At 39.5% G+C, this 25,830-nt stretch overlaps 1 protein-coding gene across 4 annotated transcripts in view; it reads right to left on the bottom strand.

Annotated features, from left to right (window-relative positions):
* ABCA13 (ATP binding cassette subfamily A member 13) overlaps positions 1-25,830 on the bottom strand; it is a 477,235-nt gene that overhangs the window by 272,329 nt on the left and 179,076 nt on the right. For all 4 annotated transcript variants that reach the window (XM_009442731.5, XM_016957445.4, XM_009442734.5 and 1 more), the window contains exons 30-34: positions 24,555-24,731; positions 22,888-23,194; positions 7,347-7,461; positions 2,779-3,108; positions 863-932 (exon numbers count right to left, since the gene is read on the bottom strand). In XM_009442731.5, coding sequence (XP_009441006.5) covers positions 863-932; positions 2,779-3,108; positions 7,347-7,461; positions 22,888-23,194; positions 24,555-24,731 — 999 coding nt within the window. The remainder of the gene's footprint in view (positions 1-862; positions 933-2,778; positions 3,109-7,346; positions 7,462-22,887; positions 23,195-24,554; positions 24,732-25,830) is intronic.

The raw sequence follows: 25,830 nt of genomic DNA, 5'->3' as shown, positions 1-25,830 counted from the left end.
AGTGGTCACTAACCTTTTTGGTACCAGGGACCAGTTTCGTGGAAGACAATTTTTCCACAGACCGGGGGATAGAGGATGGTTCCAGGATGATTCAAGTGCATTACATTCATTGTGCATTTTTTCCTATTATTATTACATTGTAATATATAATAAAATAATTATACAACTCACCATAATGTAGAATCACTGGGAGCCCTGAGCTTGTTTTCCTACAACTAGACAGTCCCATCTGGGGGTGATGCGAGACAGTGACAGATCATCAGGCATTAAATTCTCATAAGGAACATGCAGCCTAGATCTTTTGCATGCACAGTTCACATAACGTTCAGGCTCCTATGAGAATCTAATGGCCCCACTGACCTGACAGGAGGTGGAGCTCAGGCGATAACGTGAGCAATGGAGAGTGGCTGTAAATACAGACAAAGCTTCTCTCCCTTGCCTGCTGCTCACCTCCTGCTGTAAGGCTCAGTTCCCAACAGGCCACGGACTGCTCCATGGCCCAGGGGTTGGGGACCCCTGATCTAACAGATGGACACATTTGCACACCCTATCTTGGAAGGTTCAGAAGGTCACTCACCAGACCAGACGTCAAGGGTGGTATAAGGAAGACCCAAGCATTGGCTGGGTGGTTGACCTGGATAGTGTCTGAAGCAAGGGATGCCATGATTATTCTTGATTGTTCTCAAAACTGGTGCTACCAGATAGTGGGAGGTGTATACAACAGTGAAAGCAAATATCCAAACCTCATTCTGAATGCTCTACTTGATAATGAAGACTTCCTACTGGATCACTTGCAATATAACTATTAATTTCCAAAAACGTGATTCACTGAGAGTCACTTTTTACACATGCATGCTCTTACCTGTCTCTTGTCCTTCCAGGAATGTAATAAAAAATACCCCTTGTCCAAAGGCGGTTGTCGAAAGAAGGCACTGCCCACAGATTGATGGAGAAAAATTGCACGTTAGTGTTTGATTGGGACCACAGAAAATCCACAACACTTAATTCAAGGAGCGAAGCCATGACAACTTTTCATTCTGATGACGCCCAACCATCGCTTCAGGCAGTCATTTAAATATTTTAATCTGAAAATCTTAGCGGAATGTCGGCCCACTCTGAAAAGCATGATAACAAGCTAGTTTTTAACGTTAAAAGGAATTATTTCTCTTTACCGAGATGCTTGAAGTGTCATAAATCCAATGTATCATACACAGAAATGTGTAACACAAAACAGTGAAAACTGGAATACAGTAATTTACTATTTTTTATTATTAAGTGAATGCCCTGGAGCACACTGCAGGCTGACTGATGGAATACATACACTATTCTACACTAGAAAGAAGGTGTATTGAAGAAAAATGTTATTTTATCTCAGTGGAGAAGTCTTATGTTAGAACGAAACCCCATTGAAAAAAATATCTTACATTAAAAAATACAGTGTACCAGAGTTAGATATTTTTTACTTGCTAGAAAGCATTTGAATATGTAAACAGAAAATCAAATTTTATGTGCACAGAACCCACGAATATAATAACTGAAGTAAAATTAAAAATAACACCATCTGAAAATCAGGTCAGATCATGGATGACTCTTTTTCTATGTACAAGGAGTATATGGGGAAGGACCCCCAATGGTCCCACTTGTGTTAATTATTCTGAAAACAGCTAATTAACACTAACATGAAGTTATTGGTTATGGGTTTTTACAAAAGTAACATAAGCTAATCAAGACCAATGAACACATATCAATAGATAAAACACTGATGGAATATAACCACTTTTTCATTCTGTATGTATATCTTTGTTGTGAGCATATGGCTAGTAGAAACCAGAGAGCTTTGAATCGTTTACTGAAGTTGAAGACAAATCACTTGGCTTTCATAGAAATATTTTACTCTAGGCCCTAAATGAGCAGAGAAGGTGTTTTGCTCCCAATAAGTGAGTGAAGCACTGGGGCCGTCATGAATCCTGTGCTGGACTAAAGGACTTTTAAGGGCCTTTAAATACCCCTGAGCAGCCCCGTAATCTAGGTCTCCTTGACACCTCCCCAAAGTCTCTGTTAATGACTCTGTCTTATCTCTCAACAGACTGCAATTTTAGGAAGTCACTTGACCTGCTGGAGAGAATAAAGTCTTGAGCACAGTGCAAGTGTTTATAGTGATGCCACTGGCTCTCTGAAACAGATCATTTTAATAGTGATGGTTCACCCTCGCTTTGATTGAGTTCCTACTATGTGTCAGGCACTGCGCTTGCCAGCAATTGCCATAAAAGAATGAATACCTTTTTATGTTCTACGTATTTGATGTTACAGACCTGAAAGTGTTATCATACGTTTTTAGGAGGTACATTTTAAATGGATGAGTGACTCTGACATTGCTAACAGAGAGATTTTTCCACTTAATGTGATGTAATTCATAATGTTTCAAGAAAAAATGCTTATTTTTTACTTCTAAAATTGCTTTAGAAATCTAGCTTTTTTCTGTGCATGAAAGAGAAAATAAAGTTATATGCTTCCTTAAGAATGTTGCTTATTTTCCAGAGTCTGCAGAAAGTCTCTGTTATGTAAAAACTGGACATTCTTAATGGGCTGCTGTCCAGCAAAAACCCTGCAGTTTCAACGGTTTGCATTTGTGGGTAAGATTTTAAAAAGCAGATATCAGAAAGCCCATGTAGATATGAACATGACAAACTGAAAAAGTGAGGGTGGTGGGTTTTGTCTTGTTAGATAGATTGCAATTTTGTTGTTGTTTTTTTTTTTTTTACAAAACAACTTACTTACCAGAAATGTCTGATTAACAAAACTTAATTGGTTATGTAGAACCAATAGAACTATGTAGGGCAGAAAGCTGATCATGTACACCAGGCTGGTACAAAGGGCCGCCGTATTAGCTTGGCTGAAAAATGCACTCAAGAGGTAGCTCAGCATGACGACTGACATCCCAAAATCCAAGAGAAAGAGGAAAACAATAAAGGTATTGCTGTGCGCAAAGATGCCACTTGTTTTCAGAACGATGGCCAGAGTAGCACTGCTTATGGTCAACACAGCCATGTTCTCCAGGAACCAGGCCAGGAAATGGATCATTGGATGCACTCCCATCATCCGCATGTACTACCAAAAAGAGAAAAAACCCAAGGTTACCACAGCATGCGTACTTGAGGAAGAACAAATCAGATGGTAGGAGAAAGAAGGTGGACCAGTGGAAAGGTAAATCTGCTTGCTTGCAAATTCAGCCCTGTGAAGGGCCCTGGGAAGGACATTGCCTCCTCAAGCTTGGTATTTGATTTTCATGAGCACTTGTATTCTGGAACTTAAAATTAAATTAAATTTTTAAAAAAGAGCCATTCATGACAAACCCGTCGCCAATATCATACTGAATGGACAAAAGCTGGAAGCATTCCCCTTAAAAACTGGCACAGGACAAGGATGCCCTCTCTCACCACTCCTATTCAACACTGTATTGGAAGTTCTGGCCAGGCCAAATAGACAAGAGAAAGAAATAAAGCGTATTCAAATAGGAAAAGAGGAAGTCAAACTGTCTCTTTTTGCAGATGACATGATCCTATATCTAGAAAACCCCATCGTCTCAGCCCAAAAGTTCCTAAAGCTAATAAGCAACTTCAGCCAAGTCTCAGGATACAAAATCAATGTGCAAAAATCACAAGCATTCCTATACACCAACAGGAAACAAGCAGAGAGCCAAATCGTGAATGAACTCCCATTCACAATTGCCACAAAGAGAATAAAATGTCTAAGAATACAGCTAACAAGGGAAGTGAAGGATGAAGGACCTCTACAAGGAGAACTACAAACCACTGCTCAAGGAAATAAGAGAGGACACAAACAAATAGAAAAACATTCCATGGTCATGGATAGGAAGAATCGATATCATGAAAATGGTCGCACTGCTCTAAGTAATTTATAGATTCAATGCTATTCCCATTAAACTACCATTGGCACTCTTCACAGAATTAGATAAATCTACTTTAAAATTCATATGGAGCCAAAAAAAAGAGCCTGTATAGTCAAGACAATCCTAAGAGAAAGAAACAAAACTGGAGGCATCATGCTACCTGACTTCAAACTATACTACAAAGCTACAGTAACCAAAACAGCATGGTACTGGAGCAAAAACAGACACATAAACCAATGGAACAGAATAGAGATCTCAGAAATAAGACCACACATCTATAACCACCTGATCTTCGACAAACCTGACAAAAATAAGCAATGGAGAAAGGGTTCCCTATTTAATAAATGGTACCAGGAAAACTGGCTAGCCATATGCAGAAAATTGAAACTGGACTCCTTCCTTAAACCTTATATAAAACTTAACTCAAGATGGAGTAAAGACTTAAATGTATTTTTTTGTTTCAATTTCATTTAGTTATTCTCTCATCTTTGTTATTTGTTTTATTCTGCTAGGTTTGGGTTTCTATTGTTCTTGTTTCTCCAGTTCCATGACGTGGGACCCTAGGTTGTCTATTTGTGCTCTTTCAAACTTTTTGATGTAGATATTTAACGTTGTGAACTTTCTTCTTAGCATCGCTTTTGCCATATCCCAAAGGTTTTGATAGGTTGTATCACTATTATCATTCAGTTCAGTTAGTTTCCACCTTGATTTTATTCTTGACCCAACAACCATTCAGGAGCATGTTATTTAATTTCCATGTATTTGCATGGTTTTGAGTGTTCTTTTTGTAGTTGATTTCCAATTTTATTTCACTATGGTCTGAGCCATATATGACAAACCCACAGCCAACATTATACTGAACAGGGAAAAGTTGAAAGCATTTCCTCTGAGAACTGGAACAAGATAAGGGTGCCCACTTTCACCACTACTATTCAATGTAGTACTGGAAGTCCTAGTCAGAGCAATCAAACAAGATAAAGAAATGAAGGGCATCCAAATCAGTAAAGAGGAAGTCAAACTGTTGCTGTTTGTTGATGATAATATCATATACCTAGAAAACCCTAAAGACTCATCCAAAAAGCTCCTAGAACTGACAAATAAATTCAGCAAAGTTTCAGGATACAAAATTCATGTACACAAATCAGTAGCTCTGCTATACACCAACAGTGACCAAGCTGAGAATCAAATCAAGAACACAACCCCTTTCACAATAGCTACAAAAAATAAAATAAAATACTTAGGAATATACCTAAACAAGGAGGTGAACCACCTCTACAAGGAAAACTACAAAACACTGTTAAAAGAAATCACAGATGACGCAAACAAAGGAAACACATGCCATGCTCACGGATGGGTAGAATCAATATTGTGAAAATGACCATACTGCCAAAAGCAATCTGCAATTCAATGCAATTCCCATCAAAACACCACCATTACTCTTCACAGAACTAAAAAAAAAATCCTAAAATTCATATGGAACCAAAAAATAACCCACACAGTCAAAGCAAGACTAAGCAAAAAGAACAAATCTGGAGGCATCACATTATCCGACTTCAAACTATACTATAAGGACATAGTCACCAAAATAGCATGGTACTGGTATAAAAATAGGCACATAGACCAATCGAACAGAATAAAGAACCCAGAAATAAACCCAAATATTTACAGCCAACTGATCTTCAACAAAGCAAACAAAAACATAAAGTGGGGAAAGGACACCCTATTCAACAAATGATGTTGGCATAATTGGCAACCCACATGTTGAAGAATGAAACTGGATCCTCATCTCTCACCTTATACAAAAATCAACTCAAGGTGGATAAAAGACTTAAATCTAAGCCCTGAGACCATAACGAGTCTAGAAAAATAACATCAGAAAAACCCTTCTATACATTGGCTTTGGCAAATACTTCATGACCAAGAACCCAAAAGCAAATGCAACGAAAACAAAGATAAATATATTGGGACTTAATTAAACTAAATGGCTTCTGCACAGCAAAAGAAATAATCAGCAGAGTAAATGGACAACCCACAGAGCAGGAGAAAATCTTCACAATCTATATATCCAGCAAATGGCTAATATCCAGAATCTACAAAGAACTGCAAGAAAAAAACAATTTCATCAAAAAGTGGGTGAAGGACGTGAACAGACAATTCTCAAAAGAAGATAGACAAATGGTCAACAAACATATGGAAAAATACTCATCATCACTAATTATCAGGGAAGTGCAAATCAAAACCACAATGTAATACCACTCTACTCCTGCAAGAATGCCCATAATCAAAAAAATCAAAAAATAATCGATGTTGGCATGGATGCGGTGAAAAAGGAACACTGTTACACTGTTGGTGGGAATGTAAATTAGTACAACCACTGTGGAAAACAGTGTGGAGATTCCTTAAAGAACTAAAAGTAGATCTACCATTTGAACCAGCAATCCCACTCCTGAAGTCATTACATGAAAAAGATAGTTGCACACATATGTTTATAGCAGCACAATTCGCAATTACAAAAATATGGAACCAACCCAGATGCCCATCAATCAATGAGTGAATAAAGAAAATGTGTGTGTGTGTGTGTGTATATGTATATGTGTGTATATGTATATGTGTGTATATATATATAAATGTATATATATAAATGTGTATATATACACATACACACACACACATACCATGGGATATACTCATCCATTAAAAAGGAATGAAATAATAGCATTCAGAGCAACCTGGATGGAATTAGAGGCTATTATTCTAAGTGAAGTAACTCAGGAATGCAAAACCAAACATCATATGTTCTCACTCACGTGTGGGAGCTAAGCTATGAGACACAAAGGTATAAGAATGATTCTTCGGACTTTGGGGACTCAGGGTAAAGGGTTGGGGATGGTGACTGATAAAAGACTATACACTGGGTACAGGGTACACTGCTCAGGTGATGGGTGCACCAAAATCTCAGAAATCGCTACCGAAGAACTTATTCATGTAACCAAACACCACCTGTTCCCCAAAAAACCTATGGAAATAAAAAAATTTAAGTTATGATAGTTTCAAGTTTTATAACAGTATTACAAAAAAAATAGCAGGGTCTCTACATAAAAAATTCTAAGCATAAATTAAGATGGGAAGTCTGCTGCTAGGTTTTTCTGGGTTTTAAAAAAGTTGATGAATGAGGAACATTGGCTTTGTTCTTGCAATCTCATGTGGCTATTCTTTGGCTTTCTTTCATGTCAGTGGAAAATATCTGGCATTGCTTCAGACTTCAACATAAAATCTTCTTTCTGGAACAGGGACTCAGCTATTTTGTACACCAGAACCCCAGCAGAGGAGAGGGAAGCAAAACAGAGAGGCTCAGGTTGGTTATGGGACAAGATCCATTTCCAAAGTCCCCAGCCTCCCTATCTTTGTCTCCCAGGCAAGGTTTAAGGATATTTACCTCTTCTATCTGTATCTCCTGCTCATACACCAACTTTCTGACCATGCTGGCCACAGACACCATCCACGTCAGCATCATTATCAGTGGAAAAAAGAAACCAACGTTGTTCAGGAATCTGTAAGGGGATAATTCAGTCAGCATCCGGAGACAAGCAAAATGACTCTACTAATTTTTTACATTTTTCTTCCAAGTTAGAAAGCTCTTTCAGGAGTGATATCTCCTTTGGTCATTTCTACATGCCTGTGACTTAGGTAGGAGGGCCATGATTGGTGTGCTGATTTTGTAGGTGTGCAAATTCATGAAGGAACCCATGAAGGAGACACAACTGGTTCAAGATCTCTCAGAGAGCCATAGCCCAACCACAATACTCTCTGACACCTGCCATAGGCAGAGCAGGTTGGAGCAAAGCAGGTCATTAATCCATGCCTGCCATTTCCCCCATTTAATTGGGACCATTATCTATCTTCAATTATTGATATTAATTGATCACAGATTATCATCTACAAAATACGTGAAAATTGGCAAATGAAAGTCTTCCTTTCTATTTTCCTAACACTCATATTTCAACCCACTCTAACTGGGCTCCATTTCTAATATACACTTGAAATGACTCTTATCTAGGGCATCAATGACAGTCATGCCTCAAAATCCAATGAGAATTATCCAGTCATTTTCCTTCTTGAGTTCTCAGACATGTTGGATGGCATTGTCATTCCCTCCTCCTCTCTTTTCTCTTAGCTTCCAGAACAACTCCCAGCTTTGCACCCACATCTTGGCAACTTCTCCTTTACCTGCCTTTAAATGTCGGCATTCCTACCTCAAGCTAGACCCTCTGTCTTCTCACCACATACTCTCTGAGCTCTAAATCCACATAATAATTATTTATTCAACATTGAGACCAACTGAAGGTACAAGCCGTGTTACTGGGCTGGTGATACATGAATGAGCCAAACAGAAAAAGGTCCTGCCATTAAGGATCTTTCATTCCAGCGTGTCGGCAAGGTGGGAGGGGACATAAAATAATCCAATAAACACAGAGATTGCTATGTTCTGTCTCTGCCAAAACTCATGTTGACGTTTAATTGCCCATGTGATGGTATTGAGAGGTGATGCAGCCTTTAAGAGGTGTTTGGGTTATGGGGTCTCCACACTCATGAATGGATTAATGCAGTTCTCATGAGACAAGTTGAGTTTCCAGGGTACTGGATTAGTTCTTGAGAGAGCTGGCTGTTATGAAGCAGGGTTGCCTCTCATGTATGGAGCGCACACCCTCTTCCCCTTACACTTTCCGCCATGAGTTGAAGTGGCATGACACCCTCAGCAGAAGCTGACCAGAAAGGCTGCCTGATCTTGGACTTCCTGCCAGAATTATGAGCCAAATAAATTTCTCTTCTTCACAGACTACCCAGTCTCGGGTATTCTGTGATAGCAGCACAGAAAGGACTAAAACAGAGATGCATAATATCAGGTAGTGATAAATGCTATGAGTAAAAAAGAACTAGCTTAACCAAAAGTGAGAAGGAATGCTATTTCAGACAGGGTGATTAGCTGAGCTGACAGCGGGAAAAAAAATACTCGAGCAGAAAGCGGATGAAGTAAGGAAATGAGTCACACAGATATCTAAAGGAAGACTGCTCCAGGCAAAGGAAAAAAAAAGGGCAAGGACCAGAGGTTGGAGCAAGCAGAACACGGGTCACAGTGAAGCCATCAGGTCCTGGGCTTTTCTTTGATGAAAGACTTTATATTAGAGCAGAAATAAATAAAATGGAGACTAAAGCTTTGATTACTATGGTTTTGTATTATATTTTGAAGACAAGTAGTATGATGCCTCCAGCTTCATTTGTTTTCCTCAAGATAGCTTTGGTTATTCTGGGTCTTTTGTGGTTCCATATAAGTTTTAGGATTTTTTTCTATTTCTGTGAGGAATGTCATTGGTATTTTAATAAGGATTGTATTGGATCTACAGATTGTTTTGGGTAGTGTAGACATTTTAACAATTTTTTAAATCAATAAGCATAGGATATCTTTTCATTTTTTATGTTCTCCTTAACTTCTCACATCACATCAACATTTCATAGTTTTCTTTGTAGAGATCTTTCACTTCTTTGGTTAAAAACAGACACATAAACTAATGAAACAGAATAAAGAACACAGATATAAACCCACACATTTGTAGCCAACACATTTTCAACAAAGGCTCCAAGTTCATACATTGGGAAAAGGACTATCTCTTCAATAAATGATGCTGGAAAAACTGAATAACCATATGCAGAAGAATGAAATAGAGCCTTATCTCTTGCCATATACAAACATCAACTCTAAATAGATTAAAGACTTAAATGTAAAGCTCAAAACAGTAAAACTACAAGAAGAAAATATCAGAGAACTGCTTCAGGACACTGATTCTGGACAAAGACTTTCTGTGTAAGACCTCAAAAGCACAGACAACAAAAGCAAAAATAGACAAATGATGTTACATCAAGCTAAAAAGCTTCTGCAAACAAAGGAAACAATCAGCAAAGTGTAAAGACAACCTACAGAATGGGAGAAAATATTTGCAAAGTATCCATCTGACAAGGGACTAATAGCCTGAATATACAAGAAACTCAAACAAATACAATAGCAAGAAACCCACATAATCCAATTAAAACATAGGCAAAAGATCTGACTCAATATTTCTCAAAAATAAACGACCACGAATGGCCAACAGTTATACAAATATATGCTGAACATCATGAATCATCAAAAAAATGCAAATCAAACCCACAATGAGATATCATCTTACCCCAGTTGAAATAGCTACTATCAAAAAGAGAGAAAATAACAGACGCTGGCAGGGATGTGGAGAAAAGGGAAAACCCACACTCTGTTAGGTGGGAATGTAAATTAGTAGAGACACTGTGGAGAACAGTATGGAGTTTCCTCAAATAACTAAAAAATATAACTACAATATGACCAAGCAATTCCAATGCACGGTGTATATCTAAAATAAAGAAAATCAGTATACCGAAGAGATATGTGCACTCCCATGTTTATTGCAGACTTATTCACAATAGCTAAGATATGGAATCAACCTAAGTGTTCATCAATGGATGAAAAGATAAAGAAATGTGGCATATATACAAAATGGAATATTATTTAGCAATTACAAAGAAAAAATCCTGTCATTTGAAACAACATGGATGGAACTGGAGGACATTATATTAAGTGAAATAAGCCAGACACAGAAAGACAAATATATGTTCTAACTCATACGTGGGAGCTAAAAATAAAATGAACTCATTGAGGTAGAAAGTAGAGTAGTGAGTTACCCAGATGCTGGGAAGGGTAAAGGGGAGGGGAAGATAATTAGAGGTTGTTTAGTGTGTACAAATGGAGGGAAGGGATAAGTTCTAGTGTGCAATAGCACACTAAGGGAAGTGTAGTTAACAATAACTTGTATATTTCAAAATAGATAGAAGACAGGCTTTGGAATATTCCTAACACAAAGAGATGATTGTTGAAGTGATGGCTATCTCAATTACCCTGATTTGATTATCACACATTGTACGCATGTATCCAATTATCACAAGTAACTCATGAATATGAACAACTACTGTGTATCAATAAAAAAGCAAAATAAAGTTACGTTGACTAGCGTGAGAAGCCTTCTCCTAGACCCTATTTCCAGGGAAACAGAAGACACAGGCTATGTGAGAAATCCATATGTTTTCAGGAAGCACTCTATCTTTGTGACAATGGAAAAGTAAGCTTTTGAGCTGTAAGGTCATTAATGGCACCTGGTCCTCACCACCACCAAGACCCTCTTGCAGATACCTGGACAGGAATATCCAATTCATTCCAGATGAGTAACAACCATGGTAACAAAAATTTAGCACAACATTTGTGCAAGAAATAAAAAGAGATTGAGAGTTGCATAGTTATTAACAAGTGAAAAACCCATGCCAAAAAGTTGGTCTCATTGAACAGACGATAATAGTGAACATACTTTTTGTCATCAATTTAAATATATTTAAACAATTTAAACAAGGCAAGCCCCTCTATAAGAAACACCACACAGCACAATCATTAGAATTGAGTTAATGAGATGGTAAAGTAGCAGAAAGATATAAAATGGGAATTGGAAGAACTTAGAAAAAATATATGAAAAAAACTAGCCATCAGACAAAGGAGAATAAAATTGGAAGAAACACAGGCCAAATTGATACTGCACAAAATACAGTAAGGGATGTAGAAAATAGGTGCAAGAAATGCAACTAAAGGAAACAGGAATAGAGTTTTTTAAAATGTAAAAATCTATTGATTAGAAACACAGGGAAAAGAAATGCAGGCAATTAAACTCCCTGAAAAAGAAAAACTAAGTATTTCTAAATTTGCAAAGCTAGAATACATCAAGAGTCTCCATTAAAAAAAATTAAAATCTACACATCCAAAGGACTTGTCTTGTCATCATAGAAAATTGTCCTAGAATGTTCAACAATGAAACATACTCTTATAAAATTTATTGAGTTTTCAAGCTACTGGCAGCTTGCCAAAATTACCAAGTTATATAAAAGGGAGAAAATATCAATGTGGCCTCAGATTTCTCCATAATAACATTTAAGACCAAAGACAATTTTTACAGGATACTTAAGGAAGGAATGAACCAAGGGTTTTATATTCAGCCAAGATGTCCTTCAAATATAAATGCTACAAAGAGTTTTACGTATGTAGGAATTCAGGTTATATTATCTTATGAGAGCTTCTTAAGGAAATTACTAGATGGCAAACTTCATCCCACCAAATGATGACTGGTAAATTACAGTGAAAGGGCTGATGGTAAGCAATGAGTACATTTTCCTGTAAAAGCAAGACTAAAACAAAAATAGGAATTAAGGTTACAAGACAGATTGGAAATGCTACTATTCCCTGAAATGCAGAAATGATATGAAAAACAAATGGAAGGATAATGGGGAATGAGTTAGAGACGGAGAAAAAGTTGGTGCATGCCAAACTCAAATACTATTTTTTAAAATATTGGCAAATGTAGAATATTAGTATAAGTGTCTTTAACAGTACAAAAGGCAACATTAAGTAAGATTAACAATACCAGCTAAAATTGCATGATGGACAAGAGAAAATATATGATGAAATAAGAGAACATATTTTAAGTTTTTATTGCTTGTGATAAAAAAACAAGGGTTTATATTACTTATATAATGTTATAATTATAAGGTAACCACTACAATAATAATAAAACATTATTAAATATTAGCTTAAAAGAAAAATTATAAGCATAAGAAACACAAGATAGAGGCAAGACTATAATATATATTTATAATTGCATTTTATACTATCAAAGAATTAATGCCACATATATAAGAAGCTATATAATGCATACAAGAGACACACCTGAAACAAAATGCTTTAGAAAAAATTTAAATGAAAGGATGGGCAAAGTCATATCAAGCAAATAGAAACACCAAAAGGCAAAAAAAAAAAAAAAAGAAGAAGAAGAGTGAAGAGAAGAGAAAAAAAGCAGAGTTCACCATTTCAATATCAAACAAGGTAGAGTTATGTCCACAAAGCATTAAAAGACACAATTATTCATAGAAATGCACACAGTAACAAAGCACAAATATCCAAAAGCCAAACTCCACAGGAAAAAGAGAGAAGGACAACCAAGTAATAAGGGACTATAATTTACCTATCCCAGTCTAAGACAGATCAAGACGACATAAATTAAGGATAGAAAAATCCTAAATAACAAAAATAACACAGATCAAATTCTCTGCCCTAAAATAGAGAATTAGAAATTCTTTTCAAGTGTCTACAAATCATTCACAAAAGTGGGTTATATATTACTTGATACCAAAACAGAAATAATAAGAATCATATTTTGACTGCAATTCAGAAATTAAGATTTAGCAACAGAATTTGGCAATTTAGTATATAATGCAATTTTTGTATTTTGTCCCTCTGATATGTAAAAACATACTATTACAAAGCATATTTAATTTGTATGTTTCTTATTACAAGTAAGCTGTGTAAACATAGTTTTTCATATGTTTAAAATTCTTGAGAATTTTCACCTGGAAATTAAAAGCTTTATTTAAACAGCTCTTGCGTCAAAGAGAAAATGGAAACCTGTACTGCATGCATCTAGAAAACAATAAATTGTTAGCTACATATGAGATCTATGGGACATAAGGTAGGAGTTGAAAGAAAAGTCATTACCTTAGGTACCTACATAATATATTTAACTAAAAATATTTAAGAAAAAAAACTAAAAACAATGAATTAAACTTTAGTCTCAAATTATAAAAGAATATATTGAAGATACAGAAAAGTAAGGAAGTAATAAAAATAAAAGCAGAAATAAGTTAGATGCGACAAAAGAGAGAATTGATGAAGTCCAAATATGGTTCTTTGAGAAAATAGAAGTCAAATAAGAAAAGAATGAAATAACTTGCACGTCATGAATTTTTAAAATAAGGAAAAAGCATGTTAAAAGGGGAGTAACCACACCGAGAGAGGAATGAAGGAGGATGAGTAGGGAGAAAGGGAGAGAAGAAAATTATTTCATTTTTTGACTTTAATTTCTCTCTTCTAGGATCTTAATAATTGGAAATGGTTCATATTAAAGTTGAAGCATTATGTATTATGTATCACCAACAACAACTGCACTGAGTACCAAGTTTTAAAGAGGTGCTGTGATTCTCGTCCCTTGCAGTCTCCACTAGAGCGGGGTCACAGCTGAGCAGATTTAAGTCATTCGTAGTTTTCTTGTCTTTTTTTTTTTTTTTTCCAAACAGGGTCTCACTCTGTTGCCCAGGCTGGAGTACAGTGGCATGATCTGGGCTCACTGTAGCCTCAGCCTCCTGCGCTCGAACAATTCTCCCCTCTCAGCCTTCCAATTAGCTGGGACTACAGAACACACCACAATGCCCAGCTAATTTTGTTTATTTTCTGTAGAGATGGGGTCTTGCTATGCTGTCCAGGCTGGTTGTCTCATCTTAATACGGTCATAACAATCCCTGCTCTCCAAGCTTCCTCAAGGCAGGACTACATCTTTCCCTACTACATATGTCATGCAATTACAGTGCATGACACATAGTAAGTGCTGCGTAAATAGTTCCCAAATGAGTATGTAGCACAAAAACTTTCAGGCTAACTCTTGGCAAGACTTTGCGATTTCTAGTTTGTAAAACATGCATCACAAGGACAAAGAATGAGGGACTCATCCCAAAAGAAAACATAAATAAACAAATAAGTGTCGTTTTGGAACAGGATATTAAGTGTGAATTATTTTCTCTATTTTCTTCACTCTTGAATATCACTTGTTTATAGAACTAAAAATAAAAAACATACACACAAAGGTCAGGGATGTCTCAGTAACCTCAGAAATAGGATTTTCCTCTTATCAGAAGAGCATAAATCAAACTAAGATTCTAGAATATTCTCTGCATGTTTCCCCTTCTCTGGAACCCAAATCAAAGAACTATCTATAAATTGTACCATTAGGAAATTAAACTCTCTCATGTCCTTTGTAGGGACATGGATGAAACTGGAAACCATCATTCTGAGCAAACTATCACACGGATAGAAAACCAAACACTCCATGTCCTCACTCATAGGTGGGAACTGAACAATGAGAACACTTGGACACAGAGTGGGGAACATCACACACCGGGGCCTGTCATGGGGTGGGGGAGGGGGGAGGGATAACATTAGGAGATATACCTAATGTAAATGACGAGTTAATGGGTGCAGCACGCCAACATGGCACATGTATACATATGTAACAAACCTGCACGTTGTGCACATGTACCCTGGAACTTAAAGTATAATAAAAAATAAAATAAAATAAAATAAAAGTTAAAAAAAAAGGAAATTAAACTCTCTTACTTCTTTAAGCCTTTCTAAAGGGATACTCTGATCTTCACAAACACTAATTGTCACCATTGCTTTTTCTGCAAGTGGACTTTTTGGTTTCCATTTTAGTAAACCTTGCTCCTGGTATTTGATCTGTTACTTGCCTCTGTCAGTACTATCAGTGAGTGCAATGACAGAAAAGTCATGGGCGTGTTGGACCAAAGTCTTACTATAGAAAGAACCACCCTGAGAAATCAGCTGGTTTTTGTTGCTGTTGTTTTTGTCTGTTTGTTTTTTGTTTTGTTTTCTCGGGATGTAGGACTTTGAGGCAAGTGCAGGGAGGTGGCAAATTTCCAGCCACCACCTCTCACATCAGCCCGGCCTCTGCCCTTCCCTCCTTCTGCCCCTCTCCACCGGCCTCCATCACCACTACTGCCCAGGACCAGTCCACATCAACCATGCGGAGACAGGACATAGCTGGGGGCAACTGCTGAAAAGAAGGACCAGTGCATTTGGCCTCCACTTTCTCTCTCTCCCTTTATCCTCCCTTTCCTTTTCATGAAACCAGAGGCACACTCATGTTGCCCCTGTCACTTGCTAGCTCTGTCTTCCGCTGCCTTCCGCACAACACAGCCAGCTGAAGTCTGACGTGATTTGTGAATTGGAGGTGAGTGGAGGTCAGGGAAGGTGAAGTAAGGGGCATTTAAGACTCTAGTGTTCCTGACTCAGCCATTGCCAGAGTCATGCATGAAAGTAAGTGCACCTCCCTAACCACAAACAAAGGGGAACGTTGGCTCTCATTCATTTTATTGTTCCTAGTTTTTATAACTCCCTTGGGAAAGCCAGGGAGAAGGGAAGCCGCTCGCGTGCATCCTCACCTCTCTGAATCTAACACCATCCAAGAACATCAGACCTGTATTGACCTTCTGCATCAGTAGGTGGAGGAACTTTCTCAGATTTGAAGCTGCCCAAGAATGGAGTGGGCTGCCACTCAGAGCATCCCACCCATTCACAGTGCCTGGCGTTGCCCCTCACAAGTCTCAAGGTCTCCTCAAGCAGGATAATTCACTGCGCACTACAAGCCAATGCACTGGGCAGACAGCAGTTAATACCCCGTATGAGGTGAGGAGACCGACACCCAAAGCTGGCGCAAAACTGGCCCAAGGTCCTGCGAACCAGCAAGTGTCAAAGCTGGCACCCAAATGCAGTTTTTTCATCCCAGTTCTGTCATCATGTCAAGTCTGAGACTCTAAAGGGACCCAGGAAGCTCGAAAGAGATCGGATAAACTTAGAAGGTGAGATGCACTGTCAAGATCCAATATGTCTAAAGAAGAAGACTTTGAGACCTTAATTCAGACTCTCAGGTCATACAAATTCTACCAAGAAATTCTCCTATATTTTACTAGGTAGAGGAAGGCATGAAATCAATTGTGAGCAACCCAGTGCTGCCACTTTTACAGTATCTGTATCTCCCTTTTCGCTCCTTATTAGTTATGAATGTACACTAACTACTGCATTAAGCAGTGAGTTTCTAGACCTCAAGAACTGCATAGTGCTGATCGCTGCATCCATCCCAGCATAGAATGTGTGTCATACAGTGAATATGAAAACAAAATGTTTCTACATAGATGAATAGAGGAATAACTATATGAGTGAATGATGAAGGCCCTTGAAATAATTTACCAGAGGCAGAGCAAACAGTGGATCTAAATGAGGGTGTTTTGGAATTTGGCTAGGACTATTCTTCACTGCACACTACAGTGTCATTTATCACACAACAATTGTCACCACTGGCCCTTAGGCACTAAACATACACTGGTCCCCACTGTTACCATCAAAACACCCCATACACTTCCAAACTCCCACCAACCAAGGTTAAGAACTACTGCTCAAATCCAAGCTCTGGCTAGGATATAAGAAAACATGCCAGGCAGGCTTTCTTTTCCCTTTCCTTTCCTTTCCTTTCCTTTCCTTTCCCTTCCCTCCCCTCCCCTCCCCTCCCCTCCCTTCCCTTCCCTGCCTTTCCTTTTCTTTTCTTTTGAGACGGAGTTTGCTCTTGTCACCCAGGCTGGAGTGCAATGGTGCAATCTCAGCTCACTACAACCTTTGCCTCCTGGGTTCAAGCAATTCTCCTGCCTCAGCCTCCCGAGTAGCTGGGATTACAGACGCGTGCCACCATGCCCAGCTAATTTTTGTATTTTTAGTAGAAACTGGGTTTCACCATGTTGGCCAGGCTGGTCTCGAATTCCTGACCTCGTGATCTGCCCGCCTCGGCCTCCCAAAGTGCTGGAATTACAGGTGTGAGCCACCACACCCAGCCGAAAACATACCAGACTTTCAAATACAATGGAGTGAAATGGCAGCCAAGTGACCAAGCATCCTGCACAAAGTGCTTAAAAGTAGCAAGTGGCAATTAATAGTTTATTTGGGGAGTGAGGGGTATTAAGATGCTGTGAGATCTTGGGGGAAATAACTTACCCTATCACCGTCTCAATTTCTTCCGCTGTACTTTTAAGGTTTTTAGAGGATAAATGAGATGTTTTTTTAAATGTGATACAATTTTAAGAGATTACTTTGCTGCTGTTGAGGGAAAGAACATAGACAAATTGGAGAAACGATTTGCTGAGGTTTTAATGAGAAACCATCCTCCTCTGCCCAGCAAGGAGATAAGTTTGTAAGAGCTGTGTGGGGCTTGAGAAAGTGAAGAATTGTAAAATTTAATGAGGGTTTTTCTTCTCCTTCCCACTACAGTTGGTATCACCAACAAATTACCTGCGTTGGTGGGACAGGACAGAGCCTGCGGGCAACAGAGGGGGCTTCCAGCAGCTCTGAGCGCTGAGGGTCATCAAGAATGGGAATTTCTGCTGAGAACAATGACTATTGACTAAATGGAAGAGAGAGGTGTTTAATAAAGTTACCTGAAGTAGAGCCCAAGGAAGAGAAACAATCAAAATAAATAAAATGAGAGGTCCTCTCACTGGTCGGTTGTGGATCAAGCTGATTTTTTTTTAAGCAGGAATTCAACATTTCAAGCATGAGTGGCTGTCAACCCTTCACTCTCCACTTTGCCCAAGACACATCAAAGTCCAGATGCAACGCCTCACGGGAGCCATCACTCAGCCTGACCCAGCACACTCCATTTCTCCTTCTCTTGAACCCACCCCAGCATGGTGGGAATTGAAGCAGCCAAAAAGCAATAGAGGAAATAACAGGTGACCTTTCAAATAAATATTCTTTGTGCATATAAAACAATCCCAGAATATTGTTGTGGTTTTTGTTTTCTGAAAAGAATAAGTTGGCTTATTCTTTGAAGCAACACATTAACATTTGAATTCCTTTATATTCATGAAGTACACACTACAGTTCCAATCATAAAATTATTCTATGATAACTGCCTATGAATCAGGGGGTTGATAGGAACATGAAATTTCAAAAACTGCTGCTGCCTATTCATCTCTACAGTCTCCAGCAACATTTTCCAATGCATGCCTTTCAGGACATTAGTTCCATGAGCTGCTGGTAGATACTACATGAAAAATAAAAGGAGGAGAGAGAGAGATCTGTGTGCAAGAAAAGTGGAAAATTTTTAGTTAAATAGAGTTAAACAGGTTTTGTTACCACAGGTGAATTGCCATGTTCCCACCTATAGTAGGTCTCTCCACTTGTTGAGGTCTCTTCCCCTTGACTAATTCAGGACACAGCTGTCCCCCCCGTTTATACACTACCAATTTTCCCATCTTACTGGACTATTCCCCAGGTAGCATCTTATATTTAAAAAAAAAAAAAGACTTCTTCCAAAAGAAGAAGAAGAAGTCACCGCCCATTTCTTCCCATTGAGAGCTGTCTGAGTTCACTCTCCAATTCTACCCCTCCAAGTCTCCATTCTGTCCACTCTAATTTGGCCGTCATTCTCACCACATCATGGAAGCTGCTCTCTATGAAGTCCTGGATGGTGTAAATCCAGTGGTCGATTATCTGTCTTTACCTTATTTCACCCATGAGCCACATATGACACACTTGATCACTCCTCTTCCTGGAGTCTTTTGCTCAGCTTGACCTCCAGGATTCCACAGTCTGTAGGTTTTCCTCCTGCCTCAATGATACTTTCTCAATCTCCTCTTCTCATTTACCTCTTCATGGGAGGGGCCCCACACTTGGTCTCGGCCCTCTCTATTTTTCTATCTATACTCCTTCCCATGGTAATATCTTAGAGTTCTAAATGCCATCAAAATGGGGGAGACTCCTAAATTAATAGATCCTTACATTGTCCCAGCCTCCTGAACAAATCTGCCTACTAGACATGTCCAAAGCTGAGTTTCTATCCTTATCCTCCAAACCTCTACCCACAGTTTTTCTATTATAGTTAGAGATAATTCCAGCAATCCAGTTACTTGGACCAAAATAGGGGAATCTTCCTTGATGTCTCTCTATCACGCCCTCATCAAATCTTTTGGCAATTCTGTTGCCTCTACTTCCTGAATGCAACCAAGAATCGGACCACTTTTTACCAGCTTCTCTGCTACCACACTGGACCAAGCCACCATCATCTCTCACCTGGGTTATTACAACATCCTTCTAAATGGTTTCTCTGTCCCACACATACCCCTACAAGCTCTTTTCCACCCAATAGCGTGAGCAAGACTTTTACAGTATCAGTCAGATGATGACATCACTCCTGCTCGAAACTCTCCAGCAGCCTTTTAATACCACTCCAATCACCTGCAACCATGCAATCTACAATCAGCTCTTTGACTTCATCTCCCACCCTCTCGCCCTTGTGCACTCTGCGCTGGTGACTCTTCACACATACCCTAGGCCACTCCTACCACAGGGCCTTTGCATGGGGGGGTTCCTCTGCCCTAGAACACACTTCCCCTTGTGCTTCTGCATCCCATCAAGTCTTTGTTAAAATGCTACCTTCCTGATAGGGTCTACCTCATCCACATTAACAATTCCATCTTCCCCTCCTAGTGTCCCTGAGCCTGCTCATCCTATTTCCCAGCTCCACAGCACTTCCTGCTTCCTATCATTCAACGCAATTGTCTTCTTAATTGTATTTGTGGCACCTCTGCTTCCCTGGACTGGAAGTCTCACAAGAGCAGGGATTTTCACCTATTTTCTTTACTGATTCACCTATTTTCTTTACTGATTTACTTATTTTCTTTACTTATTCAGTCTAGAGACTGACAAATAGTACATAAAAGTCATTAAATAAATTCATAAATTAATGAATATGTAGCTCATTCAGTAAGCAGGAGGAAACTGCTAAAAAAATTTTAACAAACATTGCCTACAGTACAAACTGTGCTTTAGGATTTTTACTCAAGTGACTGAATTCTTTCGAGATCTCAGACTGTGTTTCAATCACTGCAGGTACTCTAAGCCCTCAAGAAAGGAAGACTTTGAAACTAGAGATAAAAGATGGATATGGCACAGTGAGAAATCTCAAAGATTCAAATATTTCAGAGAATTAAAATACTTCTTCATCTTTCTCAAAGAAATAAAGCAATACTTCTGAGGAGTTATGTTGCTGTATCCCAGTAGTAGAATAAGAGAGGTAATTCCATGAGATCAGAATCATACCTGGGTATTCCACTCATTCCAACGTTTTAGGCTGGAATGTTTCTCATACATCAGAATTTATCTTCAAGGGGTGAAAAAATATGTCTCCATCCATGTCCCTCAATTCCTCCTTTCTAGCTCTCTTGCAATGTCTGTTAGCCATACACTATGATCAGTAGGAATTGAAAACTGATTACTCAGGCCATTTCTGGATTTCCATCAATACATTTGTAGGAGTATATGCTGTTCTTCCCATTGTGTCTTCTTGGGAAATATCCTATGTCAGAGTGGACAAAGTAAACCCCCAGTCTCCTCCTGTGAACCAGAGCAGAGGGAATTGTCATGTTCCCATCCACATAAGCACAACCCCCTTCTTTCATGGGTGGAGACCATAGCATACTTTGGAGCTAGAAGGAGACTGTCAGAATGCAATAGATTTCAGGTTTGCCTTTAGAAAATGAGCAAAATAAAACTTCGGCTTCTCCCAGTATCTAACACAGATCACTAATTCTCAGAGCTCTCAGGTGTTTGCGCTGGGTATGAAGTGTCTGTGCATGACAACTAGCCAACAACAGCACTTTTCTTGGGTTCTGCTCCTGCTGCTATCACCTCCAAGAAAAATGCTTTAGGAGCAGAAAATCACGGGTTGAAAATGTTCATAGCCAAAAATATCATCACTTTGAAAAGAAAGAAAAGCTCTCATTTTACAAAGAAAGAAGTTAAGAGGCTTACTAACAGTCTGCCTAACAAGGCAGCCCCTGAGTGAAAATGTCGCCTTAGTCTCTTTCTTCCTGACCTTTTGTTCACCGCACCACACTAGGCTATCCCAAGATAAGTTCAATCAGGTGGTCTTCAGCCTTTTATCCTTCCACTGTGGGAAAGTTCTTCCTGTACAACCAGCATTTTCATAAAAAATGTGTGGATGTGCTATTATGTATGCAGCATATCACTAGACAGGAAGGAGGGGTCAAGACATCAAGACACCTATCCTCACGTGTGTGTCACCCAGTCACCTGGAGAGGCAGTCCTGACTTCTGCTTGGTGGTCCATGGCTCTGCCCCAGTCAGGGGTGGGAGGTGCCATGAGTTGTTACTGGCAGTATTTCAATGAAGGATGAGTACTTGTCCCTGTTCTCATAACTAAGAGAACACGCAAACCTGTCCCTTTAGTAGCCTCATGTTCAGCCACTTACTTCCTAGTGTGCTTTTGAGAGAGGGTAAGAAGGTGGTACCTTCCTGAGGCCCTGCATCAGAGCCAGCATGCAGGGATTGCAAATGAACGACCTACATTATCCAGAGCAAGGCCAGCTGTGGGAGCAGGATGCTTATGAGAACAGTATGTACCATGAGGAAAGTAAGAAATCCAGGCTGAGCCCCACAGCCCACAGCAATACGGCTCACCCCGCTTTGGTGAGCTTTGAAGTCTGTTCATTGTCTGACCCTGCCAAGGTGTCCAAGCTCACCCTCAGGTTCACTGAGCCCCAGTCCGACCATAGTCTCCCGTCCTCTCTGCAAACATCCCCTGCCTGGCCTCCCTGATGGCTGTTTTAATGCCTCCATGATGTCCCCTCCAAGTCCTCTTGTCCAGCTGCTCCAGCCCTTCACTGAGCTTCCCCTCTTCCTGTAGATGTCAGCAGCCAAATTACACAATCGAACTCCTAAATGTTCTCATATTACTTCATGGGTACCCAAGCCATGGTCAAGGCCTGTATGGAATCCTTCACCACCCTGTCCAGTATACAGCCTATGTCTAAGGATTTGCACTGCAGAAAAAATAACCTCCCTCAGTTTTCCCAAGGTTAGATAAGTGGAGTCTTTTGTTGGACATGCACAGCCCTTGTGAATGTTATTCATCAAATTTATTTTAAGTGTATTTAAAACTATAGATGATGCCTGATGTCAAATTTAAAACTTCACTTGATTGTATTATCTCAACCATTATATTTCTTCTACCTGAAGAGTACAAGCATATAAAAAAAATGTACCTTACGAAATTAAAAAGTGGGGGGTGAACTTTTTTAACAGTGCTTTTTGAAATAACCATAGAAAAACTGAGTTTTCTCTCCTCAGCTAGACAAATGCAAGGCCCTTCTCACTGTCGGTGGCTCCAGCCCCAGGCTACTCACAGGTCGCTGGTATGGCAGGGGTAAGGGGCCGCCTGAGTCTGTGCTGCTGGTTCCAGGGCTTCCTGCCCAGTCTGCACCAAAATGATGGCTCTTTCGATCATGTCTTGCAGTGGGGCAAAGACGTAGTTATATTTGAACCCATCAGCTGGTAGATTCTGAGGGTGGAACTTCCAAGAAGGGTTTTTTACCACATCTGTTCGCACGCTGTATAACACATTGGTCCGGATTGTGTATGAGACATGGGGTGGCAGTTTGACAGACTCTGATCTGAAGTTCTTGTCGAATAAGGAATTGTTGAAAATGATACCTAGTGGCAGAAAAGGAAAAACGAAGCATTACCACACTGTAGGGAGTGGCTCAAACCACGTCTACACTGGGTGAGACAGGAAAGTTGCAGGAGCCTGAGACTCACAGCCCTCTACTCCTGCAGACTCAGAGCCCAAGCCCGCAGTGGCAAAGCTGACTTTCAGTTACACAGGCAATTGGTGGTAAGCCTAAACCAAGATCTCTTAATTCCCTGTCCAGCGCTGCTTTGTATTTTTCATAAAAGCAAACTGTGGTATAATCAACACAAAGAAATTATTTGTCAGATGTTTTTTGCAGGGATTTTTTCTCTTGATTGCAGATGTTAACTCAATGTGCAGAATCCATCTCTTTGGGGTTACTTATCATTCATAACTTAAATACATGGATTCTATTTTATGCCACATGGATTCTTTGAATTATATGCATAAAGCCTATCACAGCTAAATTGTGTCCCTTACTAAATTCATATGTAGAAGTCCTAACCCCCAGTACCTCAGAATGTGACTATATTTGGAGATAACATTTAAAGAGTAATCAAGTTAAAATGAGGGCCATTAGGGTGCGCCCTAACTCAATATGAAGGTGTCTTTATAAAAAGAGGGAAACTTAAACACAGAGAAATACATAGAGGGAAGATGAGGTGCAGAAACCCAGGGAGAAGATGGCCACCTACAAGCCAATGAGAGGGGCCTAGAGAAGATTCTCTCCGCACAGCCCGCAGGAAAAACCAGTGGATGTCTCCATCCTGAATATCTAGCTTCCAGCACTCTAAGACAATAAACTTCTCTTGTTTTAGTCTGCGATACTTTGTTACAGCAACCTTAAGAAACTAATACAAAACCTCAATTAAAAATAATTCAATGTGTATTCCAAAAGAATATGAGAGCACCACCATATTTATCTTGAATGGGTGAACAATTAAATAATGGAGCAGAGTTGGCCATTGCCTGCTCTCCGCCCCAACCAGGATATCAAGATACTCTGATAAAAGGAAAGGTGATGCAGGAAATTAGAGTATAACTTTAATCAGGAATAATATAACTTATGATGTGAGATTTAACTAGAACATGATGTCATAAAAGGGTAAAAGCAGATGCAGTAAATAGCATTGGTCCTAGGATGGTGAAAACGTTATTAGTCACTATGGCATAAGGTACAACTTTTCATTAACCAAGGCAAATATTTCTGCTTCATTTTATGTTTTATCTAAGGCAAATAGTTCTGCTTTATTTTATGTTTTATCTGGAAAGGACTTCTTTTCTTTCTGAGCTATCATAAGACACCTTTAGGGAGAAACTCCCAAAATGACAACTTACAGGAGTTGGCATCTTGGTGAACATATTTTTTCATTGAGTACTTACTGGCCAAGAAGCTGTTCTGCTGCAAGAGTTCATGTGCTTTAGTCTCCAGGATGTCGACAGACTGCACAGCCTGGAAACGGTTCAGTGCCACGCAGGAAGAGAGATTGACCAAGATGCTGCCCAAGAAACGGAAGCGTCCAGCGCCTGCATGGTTAAACATCTCATCCAGCAGCCCTCCTGAGGAAAGTGAACAGATTGGGACAGATCAACTTCTGTTTCCCCCCAGTGCTTACCATTCATATAGTGGAGATTGTGCAAATGAATTTGAAAATGAATATGAATTCTTCCACTAAAAAATTGCTCAAAAGAGTCAAATTTTGGTCATATGTGAAATTTGGCATTTACTTGCTGAGTGTAAACTCTACCTTTTTATACACATGCTCTGTAACACTGATACATGTACATGAAAAAAAAACAGTTAAGCACAAAGGGTAATACAGCAGCCTAAGGAAACACAGTTGGAGACAACAGGATAAACAACAGAAGGACAGTCTACATGTGATAGGAAAGACTCTCTCACAGAGAGTTCAGGGGAAAAAAAAAGTTCCAACCTGGAGTCAAGTAATTCTAAAAAAAACATGCCTTCCCTGAAGCAGTCATTTTGGGAAAGTCATTTTATTACATTAATTTTGCAAAAGCAATTATCAAGGAGCATGGACACTGAGGAAACCAAATCCTTGTATAGTCTTTGTCCTGGATCTGTGCATTCGAAACATAAATAGAGCAGCAGAGTAAAGTCGCAACACCTTGGCTATGAATGCTGACATCAAACATTTTCAGGGCAAAAGGCTGAGGATATCTCAGTATTTTCACTAGGGTTTCAGGAAGGAGCTGGAAAAACCAAATGATCTAGAGCAAGGCAGCATGGGAATGCCCAGAACATGACCTCCAGAGGGAAAGCAGCAGGAAAGATGTATGGTGACAGACAACAGTCTATCCCTGGCCCTGTGTGCAGTCACTGCTTCCTGCTGGCCCTCCTGTATCTCACTGACCTCCTGAACACTCAACTTTCCAAATGATGTGAGCTGCTCCCTGTGCTCATTTCCACCCTCCATCGAAGCTTGGAGCCTACCTGCCATCCTGTGGGCATTTGTCCCCGGACATGGCAGCATCAGTACCCACTGACAGCTGCCTCTGCCTCTCATGCTTGCTTCCCTCCTCTACTGGTTTCCCTGCTCCCAGATCCTCCTGGCTTCCAAGGTTTCTGGATTAAGTCTGGGTTTTGCTTGCTTGGCACTCAGCCCATGTTTGAAAGGGGTGTTGGGGCTCTGTAAAG

This window comes from Pan troglodytes, chromosome 6 (genome assembly GCF_028858775.2).
Source record: "Pan troglodytes isolate AG18354 chromosome 6, NHGRI_mPanTro3-v2.0_pri, whole genome shotgun sequence".
Classification (NCBI taxonomy): domain Eukaryota; kingdom Metazoa; phylum Chordata; class Mammalia; order Primates; family Hominidae; genus Pan; species Pan troglodytes.
This window is presented reverse-complemented; position numbering and strand designations above follow the sequence as displayed.